The sequence below is a fragment of the Solanum pennellii genome, chromosome 11 (assembly GCF_001406875.1).
Source record: "Solanum pennellii chromosome 11, SPENNV200".
Taxonomy (NCBI): Eukaryota; Viridiplantae; Streptophyta; class Magnoliopsida; order Solanales; family Solanaceae; genus Solanum; species Solanum pennellii.
This window is the reverse complement of record NC_028647.1, coordinates 3315327-3333644: the sequence shown is the minus strand read 5'-3', so window position 1 is coordinate 3333644 and position 18318 is coordinate 3315327. Positions and strand designations below refer to the sequence as shown.

Genomic DNA, 18318 nt, shown 5'->3' with positions numbered 1-18318 from the left:
CTTTACTTGTTGCGAACACTTTCAATTTTATACTCTCATCTTTTTTCGAAAAGTAAAATTCAAACGTATTAAACACATGATTCAACTATAAACTTTTTCTCTTATATAATAAAAAAAGAATATGCATGTGAAGAAAATTACACGATTTGATAATCTTTACTTATTACAAACACTTTCAATTTTACACTCTCATCTTTCGTGAAAAAGCAAAACTCAAACGTATAGAACACATGATTCAACTACATGTGTTCATCACACTATTTGTACAAACAAAATAAAACAGAAAAATACTCAAAAATATATGTTTGAAATTTTGAATTATAGTTGCACGTAAAGGTAGTTTACCTAAAAATAACCACCTATGGGATAACTTTATATATATGCCTTATTTTCGATTTAAAAATTAAAATAACTAAACGTGGTGAGTTACAACACCAACCTCTACGCAAATTATATATATACTTTAAGGATAAAGAAGTTATTTTCAATAGACACTCAGCTCAAAACAAAACTAAACTAAACTTATTTAGTGAGAATTGATACAAATTTTTTTCCCTGTCGATTGTGGGAAGAGAATACTATTTATGTTTTTCACCCTTCTTGTCCAAAAAATGAATGAATACGAATTTTTATTATTGAATTCATTATACTTTGAAAGTTTCACTCTGGATTTTATATTTTTAAGTGATCATACGTAAAATAATACTTGATTCTCGATATTAGTAGTCTTTTTTTTTCATCATAATCCTTCTTTTTTAAAAAATACATCGGGTTATCATTTGGAGAAGATCGAGGGGAACATCAGATAGTAAACACACTTCACCGTCAACCTTGAGGTTGTAGGCTAAAATCATCAAGGAAGTAAAATAGTGACAAAACTTAAATAGTGCACCTAATTGGCCCAACAAGGCCCAATTGTAAAAATTAAGCCCATTGGAGGGATTTGGGACAAAGCATATAAAACGGCGTCGTATACTCTGCTCTGCCGGAATTGCCACAGAGAGATGGATGAAGAAGAGCATGAAGTTTATGGAGGTGAAATCCCCATTGAAGGTGACATGGAACCTCACGGTGCTGACGTGGACATGGCCACCGCCGATGATGATGCTGTTAAGGTTGGTCTCTGACAGTTCTTGTTTCTGTATTTTCTTGATTTGTTGATAAAAATGAAAGTGTAGATATAAGGATTTGATATGAATTTTGAGATGTTATTGATGATGGGGTTTTTGTTTTATTGTGTGGGGTATTGAAGGAATTGGATGAGATGAAGAAGAGATTGAAGGAGATGGAAGATGAAGCTGCAGCTCTTAGGGAGATGCAGGCTAAGGTTGAGAAGGAGATGGGTTCTGTTCAAGGTTGTCTTTTTATGAAATTTCTTGTTTTTTTATTAGTATTTGATCATTGTGTTTTTGGGTTTTTGATGAGTATTGATGTTATGTGTATTGGGTTGTCAAGTGTTGGACTTTGTTTTGCTAAAGTTGTGATCTTTGAGGTATTTGTGTTAGTGGTATAGTGGTGTTTGAACTATAAATGGTTCTTTCAACAATTGGATATTATGTTGCTCTTTTTAAGAAAGTTGTTATGTGCTGTACAAGGTCTTCTTTTGTGAAATTTCTTTCTATTTAATATTTATGTTAAGTTTCTTGGGTTCTCAAGTGTTGGATTCTGTTTTTTTTTTTTGCTTTTCTTGATAAAGTTGTGATCTTTGAGGTATTATGGAATTGTAATTGAGGTATTTGTGTTGCTGGTATTTGAACTTAAATGAGTTTTTCGATAATTGGATATTGTTTTGCTGTTTTTGACGAAGTTCTTATCTTTGTGTTATTCTCATCATATTGTCTGGAGAACTTGTTTTTCTGGTATAGTGATATTTGAACTTTTATTAGGTTCTTAACAGTTGGATATTGTTTTGCTGTTTTTGGCAAAGTTGTTACTTTTGGGTGGTTGCCATCTTAATTGATCTAAAAAAATTGTTTTTCTTGTTTTGGCAGGAGTAGTTGTGTTTCTCTAGTCTAAATGTTTATTTGATTTTTAGGCTATGGATGTTATTTTGTTCTTGTAGACGAAAATTTTGATCTTCGGAGTATTTGACATCTTAATTGATCAATAATCTTTCGTCTTTGCTTTTAGGAGTTCTTGTATTTTTGCTATCTGAAATTTCATTGGGTTTTCAGAATTTTAACATTGTTTTGCTCTTTTTAACCAAAGTTGTGATCTTTTAGATATTGTTTTCTTAATTGATCAGGAAGTTTTTGTTTTTCTCAGTTTCGGAGGAGAACTTGTGTTTCTGCTGTTTGAACATTTATTGGATTTTCAAGGCCTTTTGGCATATACCATAAGTTACCTTAGAACTTATGGTCTTAAACATGCCATGACATTTCTATGGTTATAAGGGAGTATATCATTATGTACAAAATAAAAAGTTTAAAACTAATAAGCTTCCAAATTTAGAAATAAGACTGAAAACGTTAAGTTTCATATAAAATGAAGCAGACAGTACTATAAGTGACTATCGTTGTCGCTTATTGATGACGCTTGTTAAATCTAGAGGATGTAGATATGGAATGAGGCTTATATATAGGGTGTTAAAAAATATCTGTGGGTGCGGTAACATCCACCGCCTCTGCCTCTGAAGATTCTTTGTTTATTCTTGCTATATGGTTGGATGTGCTTCTTCCTTGACCTAATAACTTGTTAAAGTATTAACATATAAGTGCTTAAAATGCAGGTCTCTGTAGGATATTTATCGGTTATCGATTCAATATATCTTGATGGGACTTTTTAAAATCTTAGTAGTTAGTGAGAAAACTAGTAGCATCGACAAGAGGGTACTTAAATATCTTAAAATTTTCTTCAGGCAGGGTCACATTGGAGTTAGGTTGACACCCTCTAAATTGACCACCCTACCCAGGGGCAGAGGGAGAATATTATTTACGAGTTTGGACTTCGGACGAACCCGGTAGTTTTTGTTGAACTCTGGGGGAGGGTGGAACTCCTAGGTACATGAAGAACATGGGCATCTGTGGTCAATAGGCTTTTGCTGAAAATTATGTCTTGATTCATTTGACTTCTACCCGAAGTTCAGCATATCAATTTTGTTTCTGTGCAACTATGTGTTTCCATTTGTAAATTTTTTGCTGAACTAATTTTATGCAGGCAATATAAATCAACCTATTTAATTCCGTCCTTTTTTAACCTATGATTCGTTGGCTAGTCTGTTAATAATGTTTTAGTCATCACTGTATTAATTTTAGAAAAAAATTGAATTTTACTTTGTCCTATTCTAATTGGATCCTTTTTTGCCTATCATTGGATTAGACGATCCTGCAAGTACAGCTGCTTCACAGGAGAACCGGGAAGAACTTGATTCACGATCAATATTTGTTGGCAATGTAAGAACCAGATATCCGTAATGTTCAATTGCTGATTGATTTTTCAGACATGCTATGCTGAACATGTTTCAGTAGAACTTGATCTATTCTTGTTAGTTATTTATTTGTTCTATTTTCTAATGGAGCGAGTTCAGTATTTGTGTGAAAAATTACTGTATTTTACCTGTGGGGCTAATATCATAATTGCGTGAAATTAATTATCTTAACTTTATCTGGACCTTTTGTCATGCACTTATCCTTTTCATTGATATATCTTTGAATAACCGAAGGGGCCGTCTGGTTGGGCTATTTGTGCAGAAATCTCTATATTATTTATGTCGGATAAAATGTGGAATAACAATACAGGGATTAAGCTATTTAAAGACGAAAATGCCCCTTTAAAAGTATAATTCATGTATAACAATCTCTTCATTATGAATCCTTCATAACAATCACTTCATTGTTAATCAACACATAAATGATAATCTTTTTTGTTTTATTTTTCCTTCTCTTTTTATTTTCTTGTTATTGGGCAGTTCAATTCTTCTCTTAATGCTGTCTTCATCTTGGTTTGGCTTTGATACTTCTGAGAGCCAGCTTTGACTTTCTCTCACTATGATCGCAGGGACATTCACTTTTCTGAATACAGTGGCATTCTTACCAATTTTTTTGATGGTGAACAAGAGTAGTTCTGATCTTAGATATGTTTCACTTGGGGAGTTGTAACTACATGTTTGACTTGTGGAAAAGTTTTAATTAAAAAAAGGATGAAAAAAAGAAAGAAAGATGAAAAGTCATGAAAATAGAATACCAAAAAAAAAATAAGAAAAAGAGAAAAAAGCAAAGTCCCCATTGAAAAAAGATAGAGTTGGAAAAACCCTTTGAGGCATAGAAAAAAAATGACTGAACGTGGAAAAAAATATATGGGGTTGTAATATTAAAGAATTCTGAAAATCACTTTGTTCTGGAGTATTTGTACATTAGATTCAACTCTAGCGAGAAGACTATTTTTCTGTAAGTCGCAGAGCCTAGTCACTGCCATGCAAATTCTAGTTGCTGAGTCTGATTGCTGCTGGCAGCTGGTGGACGTGGTATTCAGGTCTCACTGGCTGATTAAGCCTGTTTTGGTGAGGTGTCGTTACTTTGTATTCAGCCTTACTTTCTGTTCAGTCTGATTGGGCTTTATCGGGTGTAGATGTTGCTATGACAGATAATTTTTTCGGATAGTGTCCCATAGATAGCGTGAAGCATAAGAGTTGTTTCACAGCCAAGATGGGGGGTTTATTGTGCTGGATGGAGATTCTCTTTGTAGTTAGAACTTAGAAGGCCCTGGAGCTCAAAACTATTATTTTCTTCCACTAAGGATGTCACGGATCCAATTTTTGTATGCTGCTGCTTAAAGATTAGAGTTAGTTTTTATAATATTCAAACCTAACCTTGCAAAAAAGTTTTGCTTTCTGTTGCTTAAGTTGTTAAGTCCCTACTCAACAATGTCTGATGCAATTACGACTAATGTTTCTAACGAGCTTGTATTTCATGTTGATTTAACAGGTTGACTATGCATGCACTCCAGAGGAAGTTCAGCAGCATTTCCAGGCATGTGGTACTGTCAATCGTGTTACCATTCTTACTGATAAATTTGGCCAACCCAAAGGTTTTGCATATGTGGAATTCATTGAACAAGAAGCTGTCCAGGATGCACTCCAGCTGAATGAGTCTGAACTGCATGGACGTCAGTTGAAGGTAAAATTTGTTTCTTTTACCTGGATAGAATTTCTTCATCTGATAAAAATGGGAAAAGAAGATAAGCCAGTGAAAACATACAAAAACAGGAAAAGCTCTCAGGAGCAATGATTTGCAAGAAACTTGAACTGGCCTATCAGTTTATTATGTGTAATGTTAATCAAGTTAACAAGATCTTGCTGTTATTTGTTGGTTTGTCTTGCTGATGTTTGCATTATGTTGTTTATACCTTAAAATGATTATCTTTCAAAAATATCTTTTGAAATACTTCAAGAAGAGGAGCATGAGACTTCTATAAGGAATTCAAAGATAAGTTGGCTCCTATCCTAAGCAAAATCATGTTAATCAGATGATTTTTTTCCTTTCTGCATAAGCCTAGGCGGCAGAGTTACCTAGTATACGTGTTGGTTGGAGGTAGCATATACATATAACATATTGCAATAGTCGAGATGCGTGAGGAACTATATTATTGGCATATTTTTGGTTATATAGTAAAACAATCCTGTTGTATGGTGTATTTCCCCTCCCAAATAAAAAAAATCATCTTTATCCCCAGTTCCTCATCATACCTCTGGTATTTGTGTCTGTGGTGCATAGCTTCTAATGCTGCTGCTCTTACAAATTTACAGGTAATGCCCAAGAGGACTAATGTTCCAGGAATGAAGCAGTTCCGCCCAGGGCGCTTCAATCCATACTTGGGAGGTTACAGGTCTAGAAGGCCTTATGCAGCTCCCTATTTCTACTCTCCATACGGATACGGGTGAGAATTTTGATTATCTCAAACCTTTAACAGCTCTGTTATACAACTTTCTTTTTTACTATTTCGCGTGTTTGCAGAAAAGTTCCAAGGTTCAGGAGGCCTGGGAGATTCATGCCTTACTATTAAGAGATGCCAAAATCTGATGAACGCAGACATCGATGCTGTCATCTGGAGACCACCCATTTCATTTTTTTCGTAATGTTGAGACATTGTAGTAGCTTATCTAGCATAAGTTAATGCTTCCTATTTGCATTTGAACTTGGTCAAAAATCTCTTGTTCAACATTAGTATAATCCTGTTGGATGTTGAATGGTTATTTAGTTTACCATATTATCAAAAAAAGATATTCACAGCATAACATTCGGCGTCTGTTCTGGTTCAATGTTCGCTTGGTTGTGTAACAACAACAAACACAGTGTGTAACCTCATGTGAGGTTTGAGGAAGGTAAAGGGTACACACATGTTCACGTCTGATTTTTTGTACATGAAAAGATAACTTGTGAAACTGATTGCACAAGAAGGGAAATCGGACACATTAAGATTACCTTCTGATGAGTTCTGTTTTATATCCAGAAATTGTACAACTATAATTGTGTTTCCACATAACTTGTTCATAAGCCAAACAACTTGAGAGCTATAGGACTAAGGTTTATGTACACGCTATCCTCTCCAAATCCACGTATGACATTGTATTGAGTTTGTTATTGTATTAGTAGTTTATGTTCATATAGTATCTATATTGCTGTGTAACAAATTTAATTGCACCATGGACAACTAGGGAAGAAATTGTGAAGTATAATCTAATCAAAGTTAGATGAGAAAAACTTGGCAAGGTAGGCAAACACATTAGACTAAAACAGCAAAACCAGTATCTCAAAGTATCATTCATACATCAAGGAAAAGAAAACTGAACACCCTTAAACCTAGACTTACAGTCCAAACTAAAATAAACAGAACAGATGCCGGATAAATCGACTAATTTTACTTGATGTTCATTTCCCCTTTGATCACTGCAGAAAACCTATTTACCTCATCAGGCAACTTGCTCTGCCATGTTTATTAAAACGTGTTTAGCAGTGGATGGCCAGAGGCCACATATATAAGTTATTGGGATACCAAGCAAACAAGACTCCATACTAGAGAAGTACAGGTAAATTAGATAAGCCTACAGACGTTGAGTTGACATTCTTCTTCTTCTTAGTCGCTCAGCTACGATGAAGGAGAGTTCAAGAGACTGAGAAGCATTCAATCTTGGGTCACAATGAGTGTGGTAGCGAGAGCCCAAATCGTCATAGGTTACTGTTCGTGATCCACCAATGCATTCAGTCACATTTTGCCCTGTCATTTCAAGGTGAATACCACCAGGGTGGCTTCCTTCTTGCTCATGCACATCGAAGAAAGCTCGGACCTCAGCCTGACAGTTTAGCACAACATGACATTCAGATATGAGCATTAAACTTTTAGATCAAAAAACAGAAGCTACTGAAATCTCAGTCCGTCTAAACAACACACTTTGGACCACAAAATTATTTTCAGTTTTTATTGTGGCGTTAAGCCGCAAACAATCTACCACCAGGCAAGCAAATTTACACACACTTTCTACTAAGAGTCTCTGAACAGGTCAATATCTAGCAGAAACGTCTCTCATTTCATGGGGAAGCAGCCACCTCTATCCATATACCTTCTAAGAATCATAAAAAGGATGCAGAGATGAAACATACCAGGATTGAATCAAAAGCACGGGTTTTGAGTCCACATGGTGCCTTGATGGTATTCCCGTGCATTGGATCACAAACCCATGTCACAATCTGACCAGCGCCCCGTACAGCCCTGACCAAGTGGGAAAGTTTTACTCTCATGTTCTCGGCACCCATTCTAACAATTACAGTAATTCTTCCAGGCTTATTGGCAGGGTTCAGGATGTCAATGAGCTTAATTAGCTCTTTTGGATCCATTTTTTGACTCACCTGTAACAAAACTTCCATCTTTAGGCAACTAACATAAACAACATTGGCAAAGAAAACTGGATAAGATCTCAGGTAAATCATTTTGATTAATACTACGAGAGGCAAACATAAAATGGTGCTTAGATAGATACATCATGCATAAATGAAGAAATCTAGCCATAGATGTCCAACTCCAAGGCACAATTAAGAATTTTATTAAAACATAAATGTGGGTGTTCTTTAGAAGGTTACGCATCGAAATGGGTCTCAAATTTTGGTTCACTGGTAAGATTCTTGCTTGAGTGAAAAAAATGGTGAGTTCAAATCTATGCCCCAAGTAAATAAGCGGAAATCAGAAAGCAAAAGGAGTGATTAGAGATGCATAAATTCTAAATTTTGTTTTCCTCTACTAAGATTTTCCTTCACTGTTAGATAAGTCGAGCAGTCTAATGCGCTGAGTAATGAATAAGCTGATTAGTAATACTCCTGTTAGCATATCGCACTACAACGCTTGAAGCTATCCATACCTTTATGCCAAGAGGGTTCGCAACTCCTCTCAAAAACTCGACATGAGCACCGTCAAGTTGCCTGGTTCTTTCCCCAACCCAAACCATGTGAGCAGAACAATCATAGAAAAGACCAGAAGTTGAATCCTCTCTTGTAAGTGCTTGTTCATAAGGAAGAAGCAAGCACTCATGGGATGTCCAAAAATCAGTTGTTGACATGATAGGGTGGTCAACTGTGAGTCCAGCAGCAGCCATGAATCCTAAGGCTTCATCAACCCTGTGAGCTAGTTCCTGATACCTGCAAATCATTCCCAAATATAAAATATATTAGACTTAAAATTGCCCGATTAATCCAATCTGAATGGCTGAATATGCAACTGAAATTGACACTCGATGTAGTCACGACAAAGCCGGACACTTCAGGCGAAGGCTTTGAAATAATACACCAAGCATAACTGTGGAACTCATTCCAATTTTTCATCTCCTAAAAGACATTTGGCAGCAACATAAAACAAGATTGACTGCTGAATCAAAGGATCTGCAGTAAAACTTAATCAAAGATTGTGATTTGTCATACCTATCTCCCTGCTCACTGTTCTCCACAAAATCAAGATTCCATTCAGTGACCCTCTGCATTGCAGCATAACCTCCAGTAGCAAAAGCTCTAAGAAGATTAAGAGTCGCAGCAGATTGCATGTATGCCCTAATAAGCCTATGAGGATCTGGAATTCTTGACTTCTCATCGAACGTATCACCATTAATATTGTCACCCTTGTAACTTGGTAGCTTCACTCCATTTATCTCCTCAAACGGATCTGATCTTGGTTTTGCAAACTGACCGGCCATTCTTCCAACCTACAATTAACCGTGTAACAATTTAAGCTTAAAGCAGTGATCTTTTTTCAACCATGAAGCTCATTATAATGATCTTTATTTTATCTATCCAAGATCCTAAATAGTCTACAACTCAACCCACTTGAGTAAAGCAAATTTATACACATTCAGATCAAAACCATATGAGTTTTCTTTAGTTTATGAACCAAGTTATGGAGAAAGAACTATAGTTGTACAATATCTGGAAATCTAACAGAACTCTAGCTTGACAGAGAATATATAGCATAACTCATGACAGGAACAATAGGAGCACAATTTTCATACATACATAAAAATAAGAATCAAGAATCAGCAGAACACACATATTAGCACATGAAAACACAGAATTTGGAAATGTGGTTCACAAAAACCAAATCTTTATTACCTTAATCACAGGAACAATCAGCAGAACACACATATTAGCACATATTAGCACATCAAATCACAGAATTTGAAAATGGGGTCATTAAAATCAAATCTTTATCACCTTAATCACAGGAACAATCAGCAAAACACACAAATTAGCACATCAAAACACATAATTTGAAAATGGGGCTCATAAACATATATTAGCACATCAAAATACAGAATTTGAAAATGGGATTCATAAAAATCAAATCTTTATTACCTTAATGACAGGAACTTGTCCACCAAACATAAGAACAACACTCATCTGAAGCAAAATCCTGAAAGTATCACGAATATTATTGGCATTAAACTCCTTAAAACTCTCAGCACAGTCTCCACCTTGTAACAAAAAAGCTTTCCCCAATGCAGCCTCACCAAGCTTCTCTTCCAAACTCCTTGCCTCACCAGCAAACACAAGGGGTGGATTCATTTCAAGTGTTTTAAGCACAGATTCAAGTTCTTTCTCATCTGGGTATTCAGGAAGTTGTAAAGCTTTCTTTGTTTTCCAGCTATCAAGACTCCATTTTCCTTGCTTAACTGCAGTCTTGGATGGCTCCGCCGCGTGTACGGCGGAGATAGGGTGGCGCCGCCCATGTTGGGTGGTCGGAAAAAGGGAAAAAGGAGGTTGGGGTGTAGGATTATGGAGCAGATGAGATTGAACAAGGGATTTTGATGATGACAATGATAAGGTGTTTGATAAAGCCATGATTTTTTTTTTTTGCCTTTTGATGATTCTTGAATCCTCTTTTTCTCTCACTATAAAATGACAATTTTTTTAGAGAGAGAAAGGGGAAGAGGTATCAATGGAGGAGGAGATCTAAAGGGGCATTTTAGGATTATTTATATTCCTAAATAGAGTGTTATCGTAATTGATAAAGTTAATATCACGTAATTATAAAATATTGTGCAAATAATCTCCTTCATCAATTAAATAAGATTAAGTATAAATTACGATATTTTGATCATTTTCTAAATTACATGCATAACGAAAAGCTTATATTTATATACCGAACAATGAGTGAATATAATTTATAGAGAATCTTGACATAACTAATTAGAATATCATAAACTTTAAATTGTGAAAATGAACTCTTTAAAATATAAGTAAAATTAGATACAAAACATTTTAAATACTTATTTTTAATCATTTTCTAATCGATATAACATAACGAAAACTTAATATATCATACTGAGTTTTTTTCATTTTGAGATTATAATTTATGGTGAGTAGGTGTAGAATTGGTAGTTGTGAGAGGCATTTTGGTAAATAAGTTGTGAAATTGGGTTAAAAGGTTATAAAAGAGACAACAAAAGTAGGTGAGTTTAGTTTGGTATTTTTGTTAAAACTCATTTGTGATAATTGCACTTTTGGTACCTCAATTATTAATAAACACTAGGAATTTTGATTCTAATAATATTTTTTCAAGTAATTAGGTATCGATTGTGTATTAGATAAATTCGCTCTTAAATAATAACTCGCATGTTATACCAAAAATATAAATCTCACTATACAACAAGTCTAGTACGATAAGTTTGAATAAAAAGACGTTACCTAATGTTTCTTTTGTGAAATACCACATATTGCACCAATTCAGTTATCTTTATGGATATGTTCATAATAGTTAGTCTTAAATTAATTCAATAAAAAAATTAGGTTAATTTTAGGTTATGAGTTGTTATAAAAATATCAAGAAATTGTAATGGATTAATAAAATATGTCCTTTTTTTCTTAATTAAAGATTTTGAAATCTAATTATTTCTCTATAAAAACAATGTTTATTCTTCTAAGTAAATAAAAATTAAAAATTAATCGAACCTCAAAATGAAAACGAAAAAATATAGTGCGTTTGATGTCCAAATTTTCTTGTCCTTTTTGTGTCTCCTATCTTTTTCATTGCTAGAGAAGACAACGAATTGTGTCCATTTTGAGCTAAAAATTTAATTGATTAAATATATTGCAACGTTGTAATAATTCGTTCCATATATTTTGTGGACAAGTAGGTATTTGTGTGTGAATTTTCGAAAACTCAATAATTTTTATTTAAATTTTATATTTATATATAAAATAATGTTTGTTGAACAATATATAGAATGTGGATTATAATTAAATAATAATTATATATTCATTTTTAATCAGAAATTTCAGATTTAAATTTTAAATAATATTTATATTTTAAAAAAAAAGTATTTCGTTTTTAATTATAAAAAAATAAATTTAAATTTAGACGAAACCCAAAAATCTTTAATACAGACAAAACTTTACACCCCAATGGGTCATAATACATAATTAGCATGTTTTTGGCATGAAATTTTGCAAGCCCTATAAAGAAGATTTCTCCAATGTTGAATTATTATTAATATTAATAATAATAAGGAAACATAATAAAAATCTTTGCTTAAAATCAAGAAAGTTGCCTTCGTTAGCGAAAATTACATGGTTAAACAAGCATATACTAGTTAATTAATCGTTATAAAAATAGTTTTTTTGTTAATTATCATTCACGACCAACATTCAGGTAATTATGTGGGTTGAAATTTCGAATTTGTATAATTCAAAATTTGCATAATATGGTTTGTGTAACTTTTGTATAGTGTAATTTGTATAACTGTTTTAAAGTTCAGCTGTTTGTGTTTGTTTAAATTCCTTGTTTCGAGTTTACACAAAAATAACTCAATCATATACTTTCACTCCGCGAATTATACAAACGAGACAATTTAAACTGTAACTATAACTTATAAATATACAAACTATAACTATAAAGTATAATCGAATTTATTATAATGACAATTTGAGAATATAATTCATATTATAAATATATATATATAAAAAGTATAAAATCATAAAGATTGATAAGGTATCTTTGTGGTTCATAAGTCTTTTGGACCAGTTGAGTCATGGTCCTCATATCTGGAATAATCCCAAGAGTCTATCATCCAACTACCCTTTTAAATTATTTGGCCTTTCTATCATTGAAAAGGTTTCAATATATATGAGCCAGTTTGCGGATACATCGATAAATTTTACGTGTTATTTATCACAAGTAATACGTATTAAATAAAGTTATTTACTAGTGTTTTTATTTGTTAGAATTTAATTTTGAGTCTTCATGATTTTCAATCTGCTTCATTGATTGGCACATCCTCTAAGTGCTTACCTATAAAACATATTCATCCCTTGGTTAACATATCATATTCTGAAGAAAAAAACGAGTTTTTTTCTTTATCGTAATCATTTCATGTGTCTTTAAAATTATTAATTATTGTGATTAAAAAAACTAAAAAGAAATTCCTAAGCAACATATATTTGATCATATGTTTCCAAAAAAGGAAAATTTTATTAGCTCAGATAATTGATTATTGATACTTTTACTTTATTAATGAGGGTTCGATTTTTCATATTATAGTATTTTTTTTCCTTCTCTACTCCCATTAAATCAAACAAGTGTGTTCTCCAAACACAAGAAAATAGAAAATTGGCATTTGCAAATTAGTTAACACCTAAAAATACTTAGGTTAGTGATCATGTGATTAGGACTTAGATAAGTGGATATTAGTCACTTCGTTAACCAATAATGTCACCAAATATATGTGACTATGGAGATAATCATGTTTAACTAAATTAATCTGATATTTACATTTTTGGAATAAGTAATCATAAAATATTTGTTAAGCTAATTATTATCAACTATTAGTATTTTCAATATTTTACTTTTAAGAGAAACCAAAATACATACACAAAGAGAGGGGAAGCTTGCTTCCTTGTAACCCAACGAAAAAGGACAAATATAACCCTAAACTAAATGGTACGTGCATATCCTCCGTCATACTTTTGGGACATTGGTGTCTTATCGTCCAAAAACTAGAGCATATATGCCCTTTACTCTAACGGAAGACTAAATAGGGACACATGACACAATCTTATTCGTCGATAAATGTCGGTCGGTGGATAAAATTATGACACGTATATGCACTAGTATAAAGGGTAGATATGTTCTAGTTTTTGAACGACAGGGACGCCGATGTCCCAAAAGTATGACGGACGATATTTGCATACCATTTACGATAGTGCAGGGGTATATTTGTCCTTTTTCCTTTAAGTCAAAAAGATCAGTAAAAGTGTATAACAACATTAATCAAAATCACTTATATTTATTCAGACTTCTCTAGTAAAACTACTCAAAACTACTATGAGGGGATGGATGGTAACTCAGTTTATTGGATACTAAAGAGATCAAGACTGCAGGCTAAATGCTTACACGCGTTGAGTAGCCATTCTTCGTCTTCTTAGTCGTTCAGCTACATTGAAAGAAAGTTCAAGAGACTGAGAAGCATTCAATCTCGGATCACAATGTGTGTGGTAGCGTGAGCCCAAATCATCATAGGTTACTGTTCTTGATCGGTCAATGCATTCAGTCACATTTTGCCCTGTCATTTCTAGATGAATACCGCCAGGGTGACTCCCTTCTTGATCATGCACATCGAAGAAAGCTTGGATCTCAGCCTGCCTGTTTAGTACTATAAGGAATCAAGCTTTGAACTTTGAGATCGAAAAACAGTAACTAATGAAATCATACTCTGCCTGAAAATACAATCAACTATCAACCAGATAAAATTGGTTTCAGTTTTATTGTGACATTAAGCCTCAAACTACACGGAATCAAATATCTATACTTTCTACTAAACGTTGTTGAACAGATCAATATCTAGCGAAAGCATGGGAAGCAGCCATTTCTATCTATTTAACTTGTAGATTCTGTCTCCAAGTCTTGAAAAAAAATTCATTATCCAATGTGATTTTACCGAAGAATCATAATAGAGAGGATGCACAGAATGAAACATACCAGGATTGTATTGAAAGCATGAGTTTTGAGTCCACATGGTGCCTTGATGATGTTCCCGTGCATTGGATCACAAACCCACGTCACAGTCTGACCAGTTCCTCATACTGCCGTGACCAAGGGCGGAAGTTCTACTCTCGTGTTCTCAGCACCCATTCTTGCAATTACAGTTATTCTTCCAGGCTTATTGGCAGGGTTCAAGATGTCAATGAGCTTAATTAGTTCATTTGGATCCATCTTTTGGCTCACCTGCAATAAAACTTTCGTATTTAGGCAACTCATATAAACGGGCAAAACAGCATTGGCTGAGAGAAATTGTAAGATCTCAAAATCAGCACAATGAGTTAAAAGGAGTTGAAATTGCATATATAATAACCGATGGAATTATTGGAGATTCATAAGTTCTAAATTTCTATTTTACTTTACTACTTCTTACTTCGTTTTTAGACAAGTCGAACAGCCTACTGCACTGAGCAACGAATAAGCTAATCAGTAAGTATTACTGCTTTAAGCTATCTGCACCTTTATGCCAAGCGGATTTGCTAATCCTCTCAAAAACTCAACATAAGCACCGTCTAATTGTCTGGTTCATTCCCCCAACCCAAACCATGTGAGCAGAACAATCATAGAAAAGACCAGAAGTTGAATCCTCCCTTGTAAGTTCTTGTTCGTAAGGAAGAAGCAAGCACTCATGAGATGTCCAGAAATCAATCGTTGACATGATAGGGTGGTCGACTGTGAGTCCAGCAGCAGTCATGAATCCTAAGGCTTCGTCAACCCTGTGAGCTAGTTCTTGGTACCTGCAAAACATTCCCCAATATCCACATATTAGACTCAAAACTACACCGAATATTGACATTTGAAGTTGTAACGACAAAAACTTGGCACTTCAGGCCCAAGTACAATTGATAAGTCATTAAAATGATATAGAGTTAAAAGTACTACAGATCAAGCATAACCATGGAACTCTTTCCAAATTTTCATCTTCGAAAAAAGACAAAGATACGTTTGTCCGTGCAAAATGTTCACTTATCTTTTCAAAAAAAATAAACTCAAAACGATGTCTGGTTATACAATGAACTCATATTTTGAGAACCTCTTTGAACACAAGTTAAGAGTTTAAAAAGTGATTCCGACCAAATCTTCAAGTGAATTTTCTTTTCCAAACACAAACACCATCAAATTCCAAACACCTTTTTTCAACTTTTTTTTCGAATATCGCATTTTTATGTCCAAATGCCAACATAGAATCTGTGGTACACCTTCACTAAAGATTACTATATTCATACCTATCTCCTGCTTACTGTTCTCCACAAAATAAGATTCCATTCAGTGACCCTCTGCATTGCAGCATAACCTCCAGTAGCAAAAGCTCTAAGAAGATTAAGAGTCGTAGCAGATTGCATGTATGCCCTAATAAGCCTACGAGGATCTGGAACTCTTGACTTCTCATCAAATGTATCACCATTGATATTGTCACCCTTGTAACTTGGTAACTTCACTCCATTTATCTCAAACGGATCTGATCTTGGTTTTGCAAACTGACCCGCCATTCTTCCAACCTATAATTAACCATATAACAATTTAATCTTAAAGTCATGATCTTTTTTCAATCAAGAAACTCATCATAATAACATGCATTCCCACCTATTCGAGATCCTACACATTCCACAACTCCATACACTCAAAACACTTGAGTAAAGCAAATACATGTATATATCTACACAACTCACAAGTCTCATACACTCTTCTTCTTCTTTTACGGATTTGGAGTCCGAGCTGGCTTTCGCTCATATCCACTAATTTCACGAGATACCTGCCACCTTCCACCAGCAACATGTATCAGTTAATCCTATCCACTAGGACAAACGGAAAGAATCACCTAGTATTTTCGTAACATGACCTTGTAGCTCTCAACCACGTCATTGATAACTAAGTAATCTTAACTTGCAGTCTCTTTCTCACACACACAACATATATATACACACATATACACAAAAAAGAGAACAAATAAACATCATAACACACATATAAGTCCATCAAAACACAAAATCTGAAAATGGGGTTCATAAAAATCAAATCTTTATTACCTTAATCACAGGAACTTCTCCACCAAACATAAGAACAACACTCATCTGAAGCAAAATCCTAAAAGTATCACGAATATTCACAATCTCCACCTTGTAACAAAAAAGCTTTCCCCAATGCAGTCTCACCAAGATTCTTCTCCAAACTCCTTGCTTCAACAGCAAACACAAGGGGTGGATTTGATTCAAGAATCTTAAGCACAAATTCAAGATTTTTTTCATTTGGGTATTCAGGAAGTTGCAGAGCCTTCTAACTTTTCCAACTTTCAAGACTCCATTTTTCATGCTTCCCCAGCTCCGCCGCCGCGTGTACGGTGGAGATGCGGTGGCGCCGCCCATATTGGTGGTCGGGAAAAAGGGGCTGACGTGAAGAAAAGTTAACAAGGGGTTTGGATGCTGACAATGAAAAGGTATTTGGTAAAGCCACTTTTTTAATTAAAAAATAATTACATGCATATTTTAAAATCTACTACATAATTTCTAAAATAGGTAATTAATATTATACTTCAAATAAAATATAAGAAATTTTCCTAAATTAGAAAATTTCCTTCCTCTAATGATTATTTGTAGTATACCAGTGATTAATCAATACTCCCTCTCTCTGGTATTATTTGTCATGGTTTCTATTTTTAGAGTCAAATTATAAAAATTTTGACTAACATTTTAAGATATATTTTTTCATCATATTAATACGCAAAAAATTGAAATTTATAGTACTTTTCATATAGTTTTAGAATATCTATTTTTTTTGTTTAACGAATTAATGTGATCTAATTTAACTTTGAAAATTAGTCAAATTGACTTTCGAAAAACACAACATGACAAACAATTTCGGATTGAGGGAGTAGTTGTTACTTTTAGTGTCCACATAAATAATATTTATATAAATTATACAAAAAGACGCGTTTTAGTCTTAAGCGAGATAAAAAGTGAAACGCAAAAATAAAATTTTATAAATATTATGTATTAAGTAATTAAAATGGCCAAATTAACTCTCATGCATTAAACATTTTGAAAATAAGTAAACAAAACAATTCTTGTAATTATTGCAATTTACATATTATTAATCTCAAACATTACAATTTTGACACCATCAATCTCGACAATACATTAATTTATGCACAATTTATCTTTAATCCAAATGATCTATGAAGATGGTCATATTCTAAATTGCATCAACTTGTTTGCAATCTCTTTGTCCAATGTTCATTGGATGTAGATTTGGACTTGTTATATGTTTGAAAATATTTGTATGTGCTCGATCTTTATATCAAATTAGACAAAAATAATTGTAAGAGTAAAAATTATCAAATTTAAGAGCAATATTAAAATACAAATTTAATATTATCCAAACCCTAATCAATACATCTAGCTCACCTTGCTCGCACATTCAAGTATGCAAACATCTTTATCATTTTATTATATTTTTTTATCATGTAAAAAACATTCATAGATAAATAAAATTGTGTGACATTCAGGTATTTGGTGTTACAGATACAAAGCCTGCCATCAAAGTATTAGGTCGAACCAAGGTCATATACTAGTGGAATTATTAATTAGTACCTATATGCCTTAGTTCGATGTGAAAACTCGACAACAAGTCTTGCAACTATAACGCTAAAAATTGATTCACACAACTTTATTTATTAATGAATGTTTTCTTTAAGCCCCATAAAGAGGGTTTTGGCTGAAAATGAAGCTATTTTTCAATGTGAGTTTGTGAGAAACTAAAAATATATCAACCGTATTTATAGAGGAAAAAACATGTTTAAAAGGTAAGTTATTG

At 33.6% G+C, this 18318-nt stretch overlaps 2 protein-coding genes and 1 pseudogene across 3 annotated transcripts; 1 reads left to right on the top strand and 2 right to left on the bottom strand.

The window, feature by feature from the left end:
• Nucleotides 1-959: 959 nt before the first annotated feature.
• On the top strand, nucleotides 960-6232 carry LOC107002888 (polyadenylate-binding protein 2-like). 2 transcript variants are annotated; one of them, XM_015201088.2, is made up of 7 exons: nucleotides 991-1115; nucleotides 1253-1355; nucleotides 3319-3392; nucleotides 3997-4498; nucleotides 4923-5114; nucleotides 5744-5874; nucleotides 5952-6232. In XM_015201088.2, exons 4-7 carry the CDS (start codon nucleotides 4412-4414, stop codon nucleotides 5998-6000), a joined length of 459 nt encoding a protein of 152 aa, XP_015056574.1. In that variant the 5' UTR covers nucleotides 991-1115; nucleotides 1253-1355; nucleotides 3319-3392; nucleotides 3997-4411; the 3' UTR covers nucleotides 6001-6232. The 2 variants fall into 2 exon arrangements, with proteins under 2 accessions (XP_015056573.1, XP_015056574.1); XM_015201087.2 differs by lacking the exon at nucleotides 3997-4498 and having other exon boundaries at nucleotides 960-1115.
• A 471-nt stretch (nucleotides 6233-6703) lies between these two features.
• Nucleotides 6704-10502, bottom strand: LOC107004500 (phospho-2-dehydro-3-deoxyheptonate aldolase 2, chloroplastic). The gene is made up of 5 exons (XM_015202705.2): nucleotides 9828-10502; nucleotides 8904-9181; nucleotides 8348-8624; nucleotides 7596-7841; nucleotides 6704-7288 (listed from the first exon to the last, which is right to left on the bottom strand). Exons 1-5 carry the CDS (start codon nucleotides 10311-10313, stop codon nucleotides 7040-7042), a joined length of 1536 nt encoding a protein of 511 aa, XP_015058191.1. The 5' UTR covers nucleotides 10314-10502; the 3' UTR covers nucleotides 6704-7039.
• Nucleotides 10503-13859: 3357 nt separating this feature from the next.
• Nucleotides 13860-16968, bottom strand: LOC107003569 (annotated as a pseudogene).
• Nucleotides 16969-18318: the final 1350 nt, after the last annotated feature.